Here is an 18,944-nt window from a genome sequence, read left to right on the forward strand (position 1 = left end):
TCAAAAGCTGAAGTCTCGGGCCTGAGCTGATTCTAGCGTGATTAAAATAGAAGGAGCCTGCTTTTGCCAGTTTTTCTCTTTTTACAGTTCACATATTTATCATCATTTGGTCCTCTTTCAAGCTGTTTCGCAGCAGATGAACAGACAGGCCTGTACTTCTCAGATTCCAGGCTTCTCCCCATCAACCTGTCCATTTACGATCTAGTCATTTCCTGTGTTTGTTACCTGTTCTGTACAGTATGTCAGACTTTGATTATCTTGTGATCAAGCAACCTTAGTGTGAAAGAAAATCTGTCCTACCCAGTAACAAGATTAGAAACGTAGATTCACACCAGATTCGTTAGGACTTTGGATGTGGTCTGAGTTTGTATTTTTATCTATAGGCAGTGAGGATCTTTAAAGCTTTTCAAACAAAAAACTTCACGATGGTGCAAGATTATAGAAGTCTTATTAGGGTTTGTAAGTCAAAGAAGGGGGGAAGGAGAGAGTTGAGCAACCTTGAAGGAGTCAGGATGGCTCATTTGTGGGCTGTGATTTGTCTGTCTCTCTTCCTCCAACAAGAGTTTTAAAGACAAAAAATAAAACATTGTCTTACGGTAACTGTAAAAGAAAAAGCATCAAATAGAACCTTATGTTGATGGGCTTTCCAAGTCATGGTATATCATTAAGGAGAAAGCTTATGGAACTAGCATTATCTACTATGGAAATCAGAACTTCTTTGGAGTAAGTTTTCGAGCCCTGACCTGCGTCTCGGGTGAATGAGGATGGGGAGTTGGGTCCTCTGAGCCTTGCCCTGCTTTTCATGTCTTTCTCTGCTCTTCATGCTTCCTTTTCTTCTTCCTTATTCTTGCTTCCCTTAGATTTCTTTTCCCAATTCACCAAAAGAAGGGTACAGTATAGCAGGTCAGGTAACTCATCTGATGCCCAAGGTTTTCAGTTGCACTTTAGGGACTGAGATGATTTTCTAGCAGTTCATTGAAAATGAGGACAGGGCTTCCCTGGTGGCGCAGTGGTTAAGAATCCGCCTGCCAACGCAGGGGACACAGGTTCGAGCCCTGCTCCAGGAAGATCCCACATGCCTCGGAGCAGCTAAGCCCGTGCGCCACAACTACTGAGCCTGTGCTCTAGAGCCTGTGGGCCACAACTACTGAGCCCACGCGCCACAACTACTGAAGCCCGCACACCTAGAGCCCGTGCTCCACAACAAGAGAAGCCACCGCAATGAGAAGCCCACGCACCGCGACTAGAGAAAGCCCGCGCGCAGCAACAAAGACCCAACGCAGCCAAAAATAAATAAATAAATAAATTTATAAAAAGAAAAAGAAAATGAGGACAGAAGCTGCAGAGGGAAGTCAAGGCTGGTTAGAGCTGTGAGGTGGATTGGGCTTGTGAAAGAACCTAGGGTAGAAGTAGAAGATGACAGTGAATCCTTAAGAAACAGCCGTATTTAGAGGGTGCTTTCACCTTCTTATATAACACAGTATTTACAATCCCAACACCAAATTAAGTGCTTATCAGTCCATTGTACAACTCTCTCTCTCTCTTTCATTGATTCACTCATACCTTCTCTCTCCCCCCATTTTCCCTCCCTTCCTCTCTGTGCCCCCTTCCCCTGTCCTGAAACCTTCTGTCCTCTGCCTTGTCATGACAATTACAACTCAGTCCAGGGCTGACAGAATGTCTTATTAGACAAGTGTTACACAGGGAGTGATTAGTAGACTTTTAAATGTTCAGTGCAGAACAGATGAAATCATGCCAATGTCTTGATAAAACTGTCAGAGAAGTGCCTCATAAAATATAGCTATAAAATTTTCATTACTGTAACTTGCCTTTTACTAACTTACCTTTTTTTAGGCAAAAACCTTTCAGAGGCTTTCAAAATTAGGCCTCCTCAGGTCCCTCTCTCAGCCCTGTGGACCCTGTGCTCCAGGGACACTGAGCATCTTACTCTTCCCGACATCTCATGCTGTCTCGGGATTCTGTGCCATCACTTATTTTTCTTGAACAAACACATGGCACTTACTATGTACCAGGCACTTGTGGTAGATTATATTGTTTGTTCAACTGTTTTGTTTGTTGAGAATATCTGCTGCCCATTTCTACGGGTCCCTCCCTGCAGGGCCTGCCTCTTCATGCCCTGTTAACACCAGACTCTACTCTGTGACTTACATGAGCCACTGGACCATGAGCAGAAGTGATGAATGCTTCACAAGCAGAAGTTTTAAGAACTATTGTGTGGTTCTGCCATTGCTCTGTTCCTTTTGTCATGAGAAAAGCATGTGACAGATAGAAGATGCTCCTTCAGCCCAGACCCCAGAATGAAGAAGACACACGGATCAGGGCTGTGGCCAACATATAAGATGAGTGAGGAATAAACCTTTGTTATAAGCTACTGAAATTTGGGATAATTTGTTACCACAGTATAACCTAGAGAAAGCAGACTAATACAGCTCTTTTCTAAGCAGTTCACAAATATTATTTAATTAGTCCTCCTGAAAACCTGATGATGTAGGAACTGTTGTCCCTGTTTTATAGATGAAGAAACTGAGGCACAGAGAACTTAAGTTATTTGCCAAGAATAACTGATAAGTAGTGGAGACAACCTTCAAATGCAGGTACTGGAGCTTTAGTGTCTGTGCTCTTAAGAGGTGGCTTTGCATAACCATATGCAGTTTCTTCCAACTATATCCATTCCTTCACCCTTAGATGCCTTCTTTTCCTAGAAAAAACTTATTCATTTAAGTTCTGACTCTGAAGCCTTTTCTGAGTCTGCCCTTTCAGTTTAGAAACTATACATTATTCTTTATAATCCCCAGTGCCTAGCAAAATGTCTGGCATTTTATCTTTATTCTATAACTAATTGTTGAGTTTCAAAATTCAGTATTATCAAAATAATTATTTCTGTGCAATAAAACACTGTAACTCTTTGTGATTGTTAGGATGCTGTCAACGTGTACTACCTTACTAGGTTCTTGACACGCTCTCTACGGTGGTGGAGAACCTGGGCTTACCATTTGGAAAGATGAGGAGGCTGAAGTTCAGGTTGCACAGCTGATGGATGATAGAGCCAGGACCAAAGGCCAGGTGTTCTGGCGATCCAGTGGGTTCAGTGCCTTCCACTGTACATTTCAAGGCTCTCATCCATGTCTGTTTCAACCACAAGACACTTAGGTACAAAGCTGTTCTTAGATCTTCCCTTGACTACACCACTAAGATGAGGCCCTGATCATCGTCAACGGAGACACGATTCTGGAGGGAGGTCTTGGTCATGAAGAAGTTTTAAAAGTACCCAGAGGTGCTGAAAGACGCGTATCCACAGCAACTTCCTACAGCCTTCATTAAAAATTTTGTGGGCCGACCAATATCCAAGAAAACTTTATCCCGTTGGCAGCCTCTGCTTTCTCCCTATTATGAAGAATTCGGTCTATAGCTGTACTGTACTTTCTTTTCTAATATCATCAAAGATATTTAACTGGTCCTCCATATGATGGATTAAAAATGCAGCTCAAACCTCACCTTCAACAAACTCTTTGTCTTGTGTTTCTGGCATTGTCACGTACAAGAAAACGAAGTAAAGGATGGCTTTGAGAAAGTGTAAAGGATAGTATAAAACATATTAAGCTGGGTCAGTACTGCTGCTGGTCAAAGGAAAAAGAAATGGAGATAAGGAAGAGGTTAGCAAGAAAAACACACATACATTTTCATTTTAGATGATTACTGGTAGATTACATGGCAGTTGCCACACAGAGCATTTTCTCACAGGGTCTTTACATTGTTTTCCTATCAGGAGATGGAAAGTCTTGAATCAGTATTGATTATCTCTTTAAACTGATTTTTTTAAATAGAAATGTCCAGTATTCCTTCCTCTTTGCGGCTGATTGTGTTGATATTTTTCCTATATCTTGATTTTAACTGCTGGTAAAGAACTATGGTAAAAATCAGTGCACGGGATTTTGAATATATTCATTATAAACAACAGCATGGCTTATTATCAGAAAGTCTTATGTTAGTTTATGTTAGCTTGGAATATTTTTAAGGTATCAGAAGTTTTTCATTGCTAAAGATTGGTTTTAGTCTCCGAAAATCCCACCTCTTTTATAAAGTTTAAGAGGAGAATTGTATATCCAGAAATGTCTTAATCTTTCTAGATCTTCACATTTACTTTTTTATGAAAAATTTTTTTCTTTTTTGTTCATTAAAGTGTTACATGCAATAAAATTTACCAATTTGAAGTGTACAGTTTGGTGAACTTTGGTCATTGTATACAGTTTTGTAACCACCACAATCAGGATAGAAAACAGTCCCGTCACCCTAAACATTTTTTTCATGCTGCTGTGAAGATCTGTGTACACATTTATGTGTGGACATATGTTTTTACTTCTCTTGGGTAAATGCCTAGGAGTAGAATTGCTAGAATTTATCATATGAAAAATATATGGTACCATATTATTTTACAAAGTGACTGTGCCATTTTGCATTTCCACCATCAGTACGTGAGCATTCCAATTCCTCCGCCTCCTTGCCAGCACTTCGCATTGTCAGTCATTTTAAGTTCAGTCATTCTAGGTGGCGTGTAATTATATCTTGTGGCTTTAATTTGCGTTTCTCTAATGACTAGTGATTTGGGCATCTTTTCCTGTGACTCCTAGCCATTTGTATATCTTCCTTTGTGTTGTGTCTGTTCAAATCTTTCACCCACTTTTTCGTTGGGTTACATTTGTATTATAATTAAATTAAAAGAGTTCTTTTTATATTCTGGATATAAGCCCTTTGTTGGATATATTTTGTAAAAATTTTATACCAGTCTGTGGCTTGCCTCTTTGTTTCCTTAACTATGACTTTCAATAAGCAAAAGTTTTAACTTGATTAATTCAGTGTTTCAATTTTTAAAATAGTTTGTGCTTTGATATCTTAAGAAATAGTTGTTAATCTGATGTCACAAACATTTTGTCCTATGTTTTCATCTAGAATTGAATAGTTTTCGCTGTTACATTTAGGTCTAAGATCCACTTTGAGTATAATATTTGTGAAGTTAAGGGTTGAAATGTATTTTTTTTCATATAGATATCTAGCATTGTTCCATCAACGTTGAAAAGACTCTTTTCTCCTTTGCGTATTACCTTAACACCTTTGTTGAAAGTCCGTTGACCAGTGTAGGTCTGTTTCTTGACTTTCTTTTCTATCTCAGTGATTTATATGTTTGTTCTCATGCCAGTACCATACTGTTTGAGTACTTTTGCGTGTGGTAAGTCTTGAAATCAGGTAACATAAGTACTCCAACTTTGTTCATCTTTTTCAAAACTGGTTAAGCTATTTTAGGAACATTGACTTTCCATACGCATTTTTTTTTATACTGCAGGTTCTTATTAGTCATCAATTTTATACACATCAGTGTATACATGTCAATCCCAATCGCCCAATTCAGCACACCACCATCCCCACCCCACCGCAGTTTTCCCGCCTTGGCGTCCATATGTCTGTTCTCTACATCTGTGTCTCAACTTCTGCCCTGCAAACCGGCTCATCTGTACCATTTTTCTAGGTTCCACATACATGCGTTAATATTCGATATTTGTTTTTCTCTTTCTGACTTACTTCACTCTGTATGACAGTCTCTAGATCCATCCACGTCTCAACAAATGACTCAGTTTCGTTCCTTTTTATGGCTGAGTAATATTCCATTGTATATATGTACCACAACTTCTTTATCCATTCGTCTGTTGATGGGCATTTAGGTTGCTTCCATGACCTGGCTATTGTAAATAGTGCTGCAATGAACATTCGGGTGCATGTGTCTTTTTGAATTACGGTTTTCTCTGGGTATGTGCCCAGTAGTGGGATTGCTGGGTCATATGGTAGTTCTATTTTTAGTTTTTTAAGGAACCTCCATATTGTTCTCCATAGTGGCTGTATCAATTTACACTCCCACCAACAGTGCAAGAGGGTTCCCTTTTCTCCACACCCTCTCCAGCATTTGTTGTTTGTAGATTTTCTGATGATGCCCATTCTAACTGGTGTGAGGTGATACCTCATTGTAGTTTTGATTTGCATTTCTCTAATAATTAGTGATGTTGAGCATCTTTTCATGTGCTTCGTGGCCGTCTGTATGTCTTCTTTGGAGAAATGTCTGTTTAGGTCTTCTGCCCATTTTTGGATTGGGGTGTTTGTTTCTTTAATATTGAGCTGAATGAGCTGTTTATATATTTTGGAGATTAATCCTTTGTCCGTTGATTCGTTTGCAAATATTTTCTCCCATTCTGAGGGTTGTCTTTTCGTCTTGTTTATGGTTTCCTTTGCTGTGCAAAAGCTTTGAAGTTTCATTAGGTCCCATTTCCCATACGCATTTTTAAATCAGCTTATAATTTTCTTCAAAAAAGAAAAAATACAGTTAATATTTTGCTTGAGATTGCACTGAAACTATAGATGAGTTAGGAAGGATTGCCATTTTGATATTTTAAAATATGGCCACAAATTATTTTATACTTCAAGAGATGGAGCTTAATTCCCCCCTTCTAGAGTGTGGGCTATACTTAGCGATTCACTTATAATGAATAGAATGTGGCGGGATGGAGTGTGACTCCAAAAGGCTGATGATAAGAGACACGTTACTTCTATCCTGCTCCCTCTCAGGTCACTCATTCTGGGGGAAGCCAGTTGCCATGTCACAAGGGTACTGAAGCAGCCCTGTGGAGAGGTCTGCATGGCAAAGAATGATGGCATCCTGCCAGCAGTCAGCACTGACTTGCCAGTTGTGTTTCTGAACCACATTAGAAGCTGGTCCTTCAGGGCCAGTCAGGAGTCCCAGATGAAGGCAGGTAGGCTGACATCTCAACTGCAGCCTCATGGGAGACCTTGAGCTACAGCCACCCAACTAAGCAGTTCCTAGATTTCTGACCCACATAAACTGTACGTGTAATAAATGCTTATTGTTTTAAGCCACTGAGTTTTGGGTAATTTGTTATTCAGTAATAGATAACTAGTACAACTATTTTAACAATATTGGGTCTTCCAATTCATAAACATAATATGTGTCTACATTTTTCTAGTAATTCTTTAATTCCCCTTTTTAATTTTTAAATTTTTGATGTATAGGCCCTGCACATCTTTCATTAAATGTATTCCTAAGTTTTTGTGGGGTTTTGATGCTATTTTAAATGGAGTTGTTTTGTTCCAAATGTTTGTTGCTTGTATATAGAAACACAGTTGATTTCTGTATATTGCTATTGTATCCTGTAGTTTTGCTGAATTTGTTGTTTCTGGTAGCTTTTCTGTGGATTCCTTATGGTTTCCTACATATATGATCAAGTCATCAGGAAATATATTTGGTTTATATGTTTTACTTCTTCGTTTCTAATTTGTGCCTTTTATTTTTCTTGCCTATTGCACTAGGTAAGACCTCTAGTATAATGTTAAATAAGAGTGGTGAATAGACATCCTTGCCTTGTTCCTGGTCATAAAAAAGGATTTCGTTTTTCCCTGTTGAATCTATCTGTAAATGCATAAGTTGTTCTTGATCTTTACATTCATTTTTAATTTATTATTTTTAGTCCAATGTAAGAAGCAAATTTTAACATATGCCTGTTTTCCCCTCAATTTTAGTTGTTGAATCAGTTTATGAAAGTGAATATAAGTTTAAAGGGGGATGGTCTCCTTGTTGAAAGGGAAATTCAAAGGTATTTACATTTTAGGATTTGATTAAGGCTTTTTTCCACGTGCTGGAGACTCTAGCTGTCCCCCAATGTATTTTTTTCCTTCGTAACAGAACCTTCATCTTATTTGCGGCAGCAAGGCCTCCAACTAAAAGATCACATTTTCCAGTTTGCTTTGCATCTAGGTATGGCTATCAAACTAAATCCTGGCATCCTGGCTAATGAGCTATAAGCATACATATTGGTGGGACTTCTAGGAAGGCTCCTTAAAGTAGCCTTTTGTCCTTTTGTTCTTCCTCATTTTCTTCTCCCCGCTGCCTGGAATGCAGTTAAGATGGTTGTAGCTTTTCTAACATGAGGGAGAAATAAATTTCTGTTGTATTTAAGCCACTGTTATTTGCAGTTTTCTGCTTTATGCAGTTAACCTAATCCTCTTGACGCATGATTTTCTGAAAGGAAAAGCTTAGAGCAGCTTTCTAAGACAATTTGTTAGAAACAAATAATCTATTATTAGTTTAATTAATTCTGTTCCTATTCTAATTCAACTTTTCAAGAATCAGAAGGATACCCAGTGTTTTAAATAGATACTTTAAAATAATATTGAAAAAGTAAAGAGGGCTATGGGAAATTCATCTGAATCACTTTTGTACTTGACAAAGAACAAGATAGCAAGACTCTTTCAATAAGTGCTTAAAGCCACATGATTCTGTCATGAAAAGAACAGTCATTTCATAATTAATCACAAATGGCACAAATAACTTTGGGCATTTCTAACTTGTGTACATATTCTTTGCATAATAAAATGAGTAATTTCCAAAGTTCCTTCCTTCTTTCTTTAGCGTTTTTCAGTGAATAAGAAGGAACAGGAAAATGTAAGGTTCATTAGAGCAGGGATTTTCTTTGTTTTGCCTCCTGCTGTATCCCAGTGTTTAGAACACAGCGTGGCACCTTATAGAAGTTCAGTAACTATGTGTGGAATGAATACATGAGGCCTCAGTGGGCCTGGTGTCCTCAGGACTTGAGTGAACATGAAGTTTGCATGAAGGGGTCCAGATACACGGGAACGTTTGTTCCCTCGGCTCCTCTTTATCTTGTGACGGCAATGCTCTCCCCTAGGAAAGCAGCCCCTTGTGTTTGTCCTACTGTCCCATTAGGTGACAAGTTTCTTGAATGTTGGGACTTTGGTTCACCAGGACCCTGGCAGTGTAGTTTGCCAAGTGGGTTTTTGTTCAGCCACAGTTGACTGGAGAAAGAGATCAACAGAAACCTGAGCGCTGGTGCCAGGTCATGGTTTCTCACCTTTGCTGGCTGTGGTTTCATGCTAACACTAAACAAGACCAGAGGACAGTTGAGGTTTACTCTCTGTAATCAAGGGAGTTTCACATGTTTCCACCCAGCAAATTAAATTCTTTATTCCCTTTGGCCTGGACTTTCAGCTGCAAGAGGTCCGGAATGCTCTCTGGTTGCTTGACCTCTGGGGCCCTTTACCTGGCCGGGATTCCCAACTCCTGCTGCTTGAATGCTCTGGTTCCAGCTCTCCCTGCCCTTCGCAGACACAGCCCGCTTGTTCATTTCCACTGTATCTGAGCATCCTGGCCCTGACTTCTGGCCTGCCCGAGATCGCTGCCACTGCTTCATCCCTTGTCATTGGGCCTCTCAGCTTGATCTTGGGCTTCTGGGCTCTGAGGGCCTGCCAGACCTCTCCCTTAGAATTTCCCCTGGCCTCTTGACATTGCAAATCCCAGCAGGTGGTCTATTTTTAAAGCCTCTTTTTTCACAAACTCTGTGGGTTTCAAGAAAACTCTCATTCAGAAGTCCCAGTATAAGAAGGGTTTATGGGTTAATGAAAATGAAAGTTAAAAGTAATGTGTAAATGTAAGGTAGTATAATAAATAAGTGATACTCTCTCAAGGCTTTTGGTAATAATGAGGTATAACTTAGGTAAAATTTAATGTGCTTATCTTATCCCCCATCTGCTCATAGAATAGGGTGATGTGATTATCAAATATTTATAGGAAACTAAATTCTTAAAGCTCTTTATATTTTAATCCTTTGTGTGAATACCTGTGTTGACCAAAAAATTAATCAATAGTCAATCTAAGAAAGAATGGAAAATTTTATCTGAGCCAATCCAAGGATTATAATCCAGGAGACAGTCTTTCAGAGAGCTCTGAGAACTGTTCCACAGAGAGAAGGGGGAGGCCGATACACATGTGATTTTGACGAAGGAGTACATGCAGTCAAGGACACATCTTGGTAGAAGGTTACTGCTATTTGCAAGGAACAGATACCTTAGTTAATGGTTTTAGTGCTTTTCTAAGTATGCAGAGATGCAAGAAACTAAGTTTATGACATTTTCTCCTGAAATATCTGTCTTAAGAGCCAGTTCTGTCAGTTTTCCCAGAGCACAAAGTGCTTCATCCTGAACTTCGCCTTGAAATCCTTTCAGAGTGTGCTGTAGGTCAGCGACTGCAGTGGCTAATGACTTGATTCTTGGAGAACTGGATGGTGGGCAACTTTGTTTATTCTACAATCCCTTCCCTTTCAGTCTTAGTATTGACTAAGGTTTGGGAGGCATGTCGTGACCAGTTTTTCCCACTGTGCTCAGGAATACTCATTCCCAGGTCAGAGGAGGATTTCATTGATAGGCTACTCAGTGCTATTACTGGACTAGGCCCTGTTAACAGTAGCCAAAAGCCTCTGGACTGCCTGTCTTACTAGTCTGTTATGGTCTAGGAAATGGTTCCCTCTTGTTGCTTCTTCCCGTATCTAGAGTCACATTGTTACAATCATTGATCTTATAGGACTGTATATTTGGTCAGTTGTTTCAAGTCACCTAATCATCATGTATTTTACCACACATTTGGTAATGCAAAAAAACAATAATCTTGTAAAATAGGCAGAATACAAGTAATATAGCCAGTAAAATTAATAAGGTCATAAGTCAGTATCTAAGCTAAGATTTAAGGTGCAGCCCAGTATCTCCCCAGGTTGTCTGACAAGTCTATTCTGCACCAATCTCTATCTTTAAGGAAAATGATATATTGGCATTGTACATAAAGTTCACCTAAGGTGTCTGCGTGTACAAGGCAAGTGGTGGGTCACTGTGACCATTTACAGGATTGAGTAAGGAGTGTTATCATCTGAGGAGTAACATAGTGGTGCCAGAAGGAGAAAGATTGACCTTTGTGGTTGAGCAGGTATTTCTGCCGTAGGGGAGGTCTGGCTAACACATAATGCAGATGCACAGTGCACACTAGAGGAGGGGGAGGAGGACAAAATGGGCAGAGAAAATTTTATGTTTAAATTTTTCTTCTCTTGCCTTAAAATATGAATTTTAATTTCACCACCTGAAACTTTTTTACAGTAGCACTTTGTTTGACAGCTTGAGGTCATGCTGATGTATCAGAGGCGTGGACAGGTGAATTCTACCTTTTTGTCACATGGGAAATATGAACTTAGGACCAAAAAAGTGTGTCTACTGGCACCTTTCCAATTTTCTTTAAAATAATCTAAGATGACATTTTTGGGTTTTTTTGGACTATTCATTCATTTACGATTCTCCCAGCAGGTGCTTTTCTAGGTGCAGAGGCCAAACACTGATCAAAACCAACCAAAATTCTTCCCCTTCCAGAGCATACATTCAAATAAGTAACACTTAGAATAGAACTTTAAGCCAGCGAGCACAAAATCCCTACTTTATCCCTGCCAGAATTTGCAGTCGTGCATTTGTTTATTACTGGGTAGGATGTCCTAATTCTTCATAGGATGTTCCTACTAATATTGAACACATAATTTCATAACTGTATATGTGATGGTGAGGGGATAGATATGGGCTAGAGAATGAAAATCTTCGGCCTTCATCAATTCCCTGAAGGAATCTATGACCAACGCCCCCCCCATTAAGAACCCACCCCCTTACTAAATTGTGAACTCCTTAAGTACAGGCAACAATTATACATTGTCGTTATTTTTTTCTGTATTTCTTTAAAAGGTATATGATTTCATAAAGCATAAATAACACAGTATTAATGGGTTTATAACGTATATAGGTATGATATAAGACGGAAAAGGAACACAGTAAATGGGGGTGATGTTAAATGGAATTATACTCTTGAAGTTTCCTATATTTTAATTGAAGTAATTCAGTATTAACTCTAAGCACCTTATGTGTGTATTGTAATCCCTAGAGCAAACACAAGAAAAAAATATGAGATATTGCTAACAAAATTCCATTAAACAAATTAAAATGAAATACTAAAAAGTATTTGCTTAACACAAAAGGAATTAAGAAAGGAGGAACAAAAAGCAAATGAGATAGAATCAAACAGCAAAATTCAACTATGTCAGGGTAAGTATATTAAGTGTGAATAGGTAAACACATTAATCAAAAGGCAGAGATTGTCAGACTGGATTTAAAAGTAAGAAAGTGCTATATGGGGTCTACAAGACACACTTTAAACACAGACACAAAAAAGGTTGAAAGTAAAAGAATGAAGAAAGATTAATCATGGAAATAGAAATCTGAAATGGCCATATTAATATAAGACAAAATAGATTTCTATGTGAGTATTACTCAGAACAAAGAGGGATTCTTTATTATGATAAAAGGGTCAGTGTATGTGTGCCTAATAACAGCTTCCAAATACACCACCGTTTTCCAAATACATGAAGTTAAAACAACTATGGACAAATGGACAAATTCACAATCGCTTTGAGGCTAAAAAATACAAGTGTTTAATTTTTCACTTAATTCAAATCTCACAGTTCTGATTTGATCAATTTTTTTTCATATTTTGTTATATTTATAACAACATTTTGCTATCTTCAGCTAAATCAGTGTGATTTTGCTGTTATACAGCTCCATTTTCTATCTTCCTTTTTATCCAGATCTTCAGAAAAGGAATCCTTACTTCTTCGCCTCCAATTCATTATATATTTTTGCCATATTTACCTCCTGTCTCTTTCTTTATTACATATATATATATTTGTTACAGAGAGTGCTGCCCCCTGACGCCTCCCCTTCCTTCTCCCCTTATCATCCTGCTGCAGCAGAAACCACACTCCGTGGTTCTGTACTTACTACATGAGTATGTGCCCATAAGCAGTAAATACTAGCATTTTGTGTTTTCAAGTTTTGCAAAAAGATGAATACAATATGTAATACCTTTTTAGAAACATGTTAATACATGTACACCGAGTTTATTTAACTGCTGTTTAGTATTCTGTGGGATGAATAAACCACTCTTTAACCATTCCTCTCCTGGGACACTGTTCCCTAGCTGTTACACAGAGCTTTGCAATTGAGAATTTCCTGAAATATACCTTTGGCAGCTCTGCTGGGTATTGTCAAATTGCTCTCCCCAGTGGTCGGGCCACTTTGCCTTCCCTCAGGACTGTGGGAGAATTCTCAATTCCCCCTCATCCTCATGAAAACTTGAAACCAGATTTTTCAATTTTTGCTAACTTTTATTATATTTAACATTGTTCAATTAAGATTTGCATTTCTCTGAAGGCAAGTGAGGATAAACATCCTTTCATGTGTTTGTTGGACATTTGAATTTCCTTTTCTGAAATTGCCTTTTCATCTGCTTTATAAATTGGGTTGACTGTCTTTTTCTTACAAATGGATAGTTTCTTTATGTTCTGACGCTACCTTTGTTGAGGACAAGAATCCTAAGGACCTTCTCCCAGGCTCTTGTTGTGTTTCCCTGCATTTATGGTAACTTTTGGCCCACTGTAGCTTTTATTTTATTTATTTGTTTGTTTGTTTGTTTTTGGCTTCATTGGGTCTTTGTTGCTGTGCACGGGCTTTCTCTAGTTGCGTCGAGCGGGGGCTACTCTTTGTTGTGGTGTGCGGGCATGCAGTAGCTTCTCTGGTTGCGGAGCACGGGCTCTAGGTGCGTGGGCTTCAGTAGTTGTGGCTCGCGGGCTCTAGAGCGCAGGCTCAGTAGTTGTGGTGCACGGGCTTAGTTGCTCTGCGGCATGTGGGATCCTCCCGGACCAGGGCTCAAACCCGTGTCCCCTGCATTGGCAGGCGGATTCTTAACCACTGCGCCACCGAGGAAGTCCCCCACTGTAGCTTTTAAATTGTAAGGTAGATGAATGTGTGTTTTCTTTTATAGTTTGGGCTTTATGTTTCTTATTTAAAAATCCGTCCTCATCCCAGTACCAAAAAGATGTTCCTTCTGTATTTTGTGCAGAAAGATTTACAGTTTTATAAATTATATTTGTGTCCTTAATCCATTGGGAATTTATGTTGTGGTGCCAGGAAAGGAGAGCTGTTTTGTCTTTATCCTTACGTGTGGCCCGTGTATTTTTTTTTCCCATTTAACGCACCCGTTTCTGCTGTGAACCCGGTGCCTTGTACGCGAGTCTTTTTCTCTGCTCTTGCTCTGTACGTCGATTTGAGTAGCTCTACGTAAGGACCACACTGTTGTAAGTACTCAGACGTTATAGCATACTTTGAAATCTGATAGGCCTTATTATGTTTCCCAAAAATTATCTTGACTCTTCTGGATCATTTATTCTTTATTTTTAAATCTTTTTATTGTGATACATAACACACACCAAAATGTGCATAAACTATAAATGTCATGAGGCCAAACAAATCACTATGAAGTGGACACACCCGTAAAACCCTTTGCAGGCCAGAGCACTGCTGGCCCCTGGAGCCCTTGGTGCCCCTCCCTTCTGTGACTGCTCTCCTGGCGCAGATGGTCATCACCTCCATGTTTCGCTTTATGGTTTTCCCACTTGACTGATTCATTTACAAAGTGGAATCATAATGTATGCAATCTTTTGGGTCCAGCTTCTTTTTCCCAACATTATGTTTCTAAAAATTTAAACCTTAATATTCTATACAAACTTTAGGATTGTTATTTAAGTTCCAACCAAAAAACCCCAAGAGTCTCTTTTGTATTATATTGACTATATATATTAATATGGTGAAAACTGATGTCTTAACAATTTTGCATCTTCCCATTCGCAGATGTGATGTTATGATATCTTTATTTATTACTAGAGGGTTTTTTTAATGTCCCTTATTATAGTTTTTTAGTTTTCTATAAAGGCCTTGTATATTTTTTATTAAGTTTATTCCTCAGCATCTCATTGTTTTTGTTGCTGTTGTCTGCTCACAGTACATTGTTTTTCCTTCCTCTAGGCAGTCAGTATTTGATCTCTGGTTACTTTTGTTGACTTAAAGAAAAACGCACAACGTAAGAGTTGTGAGTTTAAGGTTTATTCAGGGTCTTACTGAGGACTGTAGCCTGGGCTGTAGCTCTGAGGAACTGCTCCAAAGAAGTAGGGGAGGCACCAGTATAATAAATATGAATTTTTTAGCCGTGAAATACATCTAGTCAGGCATACATCTCAGTCAAAGATTACCGCCAGTCAGAAAGAGCAGAATCTCAAGTTAATTTTAGTGCTTTTCTTTGTATGTGAAGGTGCAAGAATCCGGGGTCATTGAAATTCTTCCTGAGATATGCATCTAGCCCTCTAGGGGCCTGTTTATCTAAAGCACAGAGTGCCTCATCCGGATTTTTCACCCTGAATTCTCCTCAGGGTGGGCTGTCAGCGGGTGACTGCTGTGGGTTGTGACTTATCCTTGTATAATGAGCTGCGCTCTTTTGTTCTTTTTTGTTCACACTTTTAAGGATTTCTTTCTCTGTTTCACTATAATGGATCTAGATATAAATTTCATTATGTTACCCATCTTGGGACTATTGCATTTTCAATCTGAGTATCTATATTCTTTATTAATTCTGGAAAACTCAGCTATTATCTCTTGAAATATAGTCCCCTTCTTCCTATATTTCCTCTGTTGTCTTCTTCTGCAAGTTCTATGAGACATACACGGAAGGCCTCTCTGTCTGTATGAAGTCCACATGTGTAGAGCCCCCGGCCTCCCCTGTTGGCCTGCTCTACCCAATCCAGAGCCTCTTTGATGCAGGCCCTGCAGAGCTTTTACCTTCTCCCTGTAGAGAAGGGAGAGGGTATACAGGGGCTCTGCTGGGTGAGGGGAGGAATTGGGGTTGCTTCTTGCACAGAGTTCTGTGATCCTCCACTTCACTCCCACCTTCACAGTACCTGGTGCCTCTAATCCCTGAGTCTGTCGGGGGGACCCTCTCCCTCATTTGGATTTACCCTTCTTCTCATATGCTAAGTATTTCTAACTACTCAATGTGTTTTCCATTTTGTTAGTATGGTTGAGGATTACAGATGCGTTCAGTGAATGTGAAGTTTGTTTCTGTTTTTGTTTTCTTTGTTGTTTTGTACCATTTTTGAGAGAAGTAGCATAGAAATTATTTGAAACCAAAAGTCCTTTTCCGTTCACTCTTCAACCTCCTCCAGTGTGTCTTCTGCTCCTACCACTGCACCAAAACTGTTCTTAATTTTGCCAAATCCAACAGTCATCTTCCTCTCTCTGTCTTACTTGAACTCTGGGCTACATTAGACATAGCTGACTATTCCCATCTTAAAACACAGTTCTCTTAGCTTCAGTGGTACTAAACTCTCCTAGTTTTCCTTCTTCTCACTGGCAGCCCCTTCTCAGATTTCTTTACTGGCTGCTCCTACTCTGTCCATCCACAAAATGCTGGCGTACCCTGGGTTTAGTCCTAAGTCCTCTTCTTTCCTCTGTAATACATCCCCCGCCCTCATTATCTCCTGTAGTCCTGTTGCTTTAAACACAGTCTTATACCACTGACTCCCAAATCTTTATCTCTGCAAACTTTTCTCTTGAGTTCCAGATTTTTATATCCAACAACCCTCTTGATAGCTCCACTAAGATTTCTAATGGATACTCCCAAGCTCATTCCTGCATTGCACTTGCTGTTTTCTCTGCCTGAAAGGTTCTTCCTCCAGTTCATCAAATCACTGGCACCTCACTATCCTTAAGAACTCTGCTCAAGTGTCACTTCCACCCGACCTAAAGAAGGTCCTTGCTCCAAGTCACCTTATTTTATTTCCTTCATAGATCTTGTCTGGAATTGTTTTGTGTGTTTGCTTGTTTACTGTCCAATCTCCGTATTGATCACAATTACCTCTGTAAGAGTAGGGCTTTAGTTATCTTGTCTTCTGCTATACTTTAAGTGCCTAGAACAGCACTTGGTATATAGCAGATGCTCAATAAATTTTTGCCTAATTAGTTAATTTAACTTTTATTAGTAAAACATTAAAGTGTACTTATATTAGACAGAAATTTGTCACATATGTTCTAATTTGGTATGAATAACTTCTTATCCTAAGAATCAAATTCACAAAATTAAAGATTTCTCTTTAACAAAGGAATAGCCATTCTCATTTTTACCTAGGAAACCTTAGAGACTCCTTAGACTTATCTTACCATATAAATTGCCTTAAAGATGAAAAATAGCCTTATTTGTAAACAGAATTGTTAATTGCCAACTATTGGCAAGGATTTTAAAATCTAGGAAAAATACTTGAAAATTTTATTAAAACACTATATACATTTTAGGTAGTCTTTATTTTCTGATAAACGTATTGTATGACTGGGTCACATCATCGAATATCAAAGTTGTTTTCTCTCAGTATCTCTCTCTGATGGCCATCTGCCAATAAGAATAACCACAGAGGTAGTACAGTGTGAAAGTGTTTAGATAATCAAATATTTCATGGCTTTTTTTTAAAAGGCAACATTGTTTTTTTAAATATCGTACCAGTACTTTGAGTGTTACATAGTTAGGATTTTGCTGTCTCTTCTAACTTAATAAAAACACATTTGTTTACTGAGTAAATTCAATTTTTTGTTGGTTTGTGCTGCTTTGTATCCTGCAACCTGATAGGAGCTCTGGTTATCACCTAACACTACAACAGTGAAAGAAAACACCATCTGAAGTGTTTTGCGGTTATTGATTTCTATGTTAAATATGTTCTTTAACATTTTATGACATTTCAGCAATCCAGTTGGGCTCTTTTTCTTTTAGATTTCCGGGCTCTGCTACAACAGCAAAATGTTACAAGTTCATGAGGTGCTCTGCGTCCCCAGCTGGATGGCAAAGTTCTGTTCTTGGACACTTGAGCCCATCTTCTCATCTTCAGAACCCACCAGCGAGGCCAGAATCGGGATGGGGGCCACGGTAGACATTCAGAGACAGCAGAGGATGGAGCTGCTGGACCGGCAGCTGATGCTGTCACAGTTTGCACAAGTGAGGCGGCAAAGGCAGCAGCAGGTAAACGATAATAATCACAGTGGAAAATTCAGAAATACTCAGGGGCCTGCGTAAACTTCTCCTTTGAGACTGCATGTGTGGTAGAGTCTACATTTCATTCCTATGCATTGTATCATAGATACTTTGACATGTTTCCAAGTGGAATGTAGGTCTCTGATAGTGGCTATTCTTAGTGTTTTCTTTTTAAGGTAAAAAAAGTAACTTGCAGCTGAAAGACTGGTCAAACTGGACATTCTTGCTCCACTTCTATTAGATAAGCATGATTTCTTAGAGAAACACCAACCTAGTTAACAAGAAGGGATATTTATCTGTTTTTATCATCTTGTAAAAGCCACAGTGTCTTCCTGTTAAAATGCTTATTATTGTGTGCTCTGGAGTGAAGTGCAAATGTCAAACTTCTTGATTTTTCTTGGTTGAAATGGAGAGAATATGAAGGTAAGAAAATTTTCAAGGGAACAACCAACAAGTAGATCAGATAAATGCTGTGTTTTGTTAGCCTTGTCATTAATCGTCAGGAAATACTGAGCATTTATCCACAAAAACTGCTCTATCCAAACAATCCAACACCACACTGGTCTTTCCAGGGTTACTCTGTGTCAGGCTGAAACCTCATACCTGGTCCTTCTTTGGCACCTCTGTGATCCAGTGCATTGGGTTCCTCGTTTCTTGTCTCCATCCCCTTTACCCTCTGGGGTATGAGAGAGAGTTCTGTTCTCTCCTGCCATCTCCCGATCTCCTGCCTGCATTGCGTGTGAGAAGTAGGTCTTCATCGTGTGTGGTCTGGAAAGTGAAATCAGGTGTGATGTCCCTGGACGTCAGTGGAGAGGTGGGTCCCAGAGTTTCTATCTGGGGTGGGAAGAAGGAGGCCCCTTATCAATGGGCCGAGTCTGCAGGTAAAAGAGAGAAGTGAAGGCTGTTCCCTACAGGTGTATTTGAATTTGAGGTGACTCTGGAACATACAATAAAGGTGCCCCTGATGTAGTTGAACATGGAGGACAGACATCACTCTTGGAGAGGTCAGAGCTGCAGGTGCAGGTCATGGATTAAGTGTGTAGGGTTGGGAGGTGAGTCCTGTAGGAGAATCACATCCAGGATGAAT

At 39.2% G+C, this 18,944-nt stretch overlaps 1 protein-coding gene across 3 annotated transcripts in view; it reads left to right on the plus strand.

Moving 5' to 3' along the window:
• UBAC2 (UBA domain containing 2) overlaps positions 1-18,944 on the plus strand; it is a 163,061-nt gene that overhangs the window by 106,546 nt on the left and 37,571 nt on the right. For all 3 annotated transcript variants that reach the window (XM_082366147.1, XM_082366145.1, XM_082366146.1), the window contains one exon: positions 17,600-17,845. In XM_082366147.1, coding sequence (XP_082222273.1) covers positions 17,600-17,845 — 246 coding nt within the window. The remainder of the gene's footprint in view (positions 1-17,599; positions 17,846-18,944) is intronic.

This window comes from Balaenoptera borealis (assembly GCF_965194805.1).
Source record: "Balaenoptera borealis genome assembly, chromosome: 18".
Taxonomy (NCBI): Eukaryota; Metazoa; Chordata; class Mammalia; order Artiodactyla; family Balaenopteridae; genus Balaenoptera; species Balaenoptera borealis.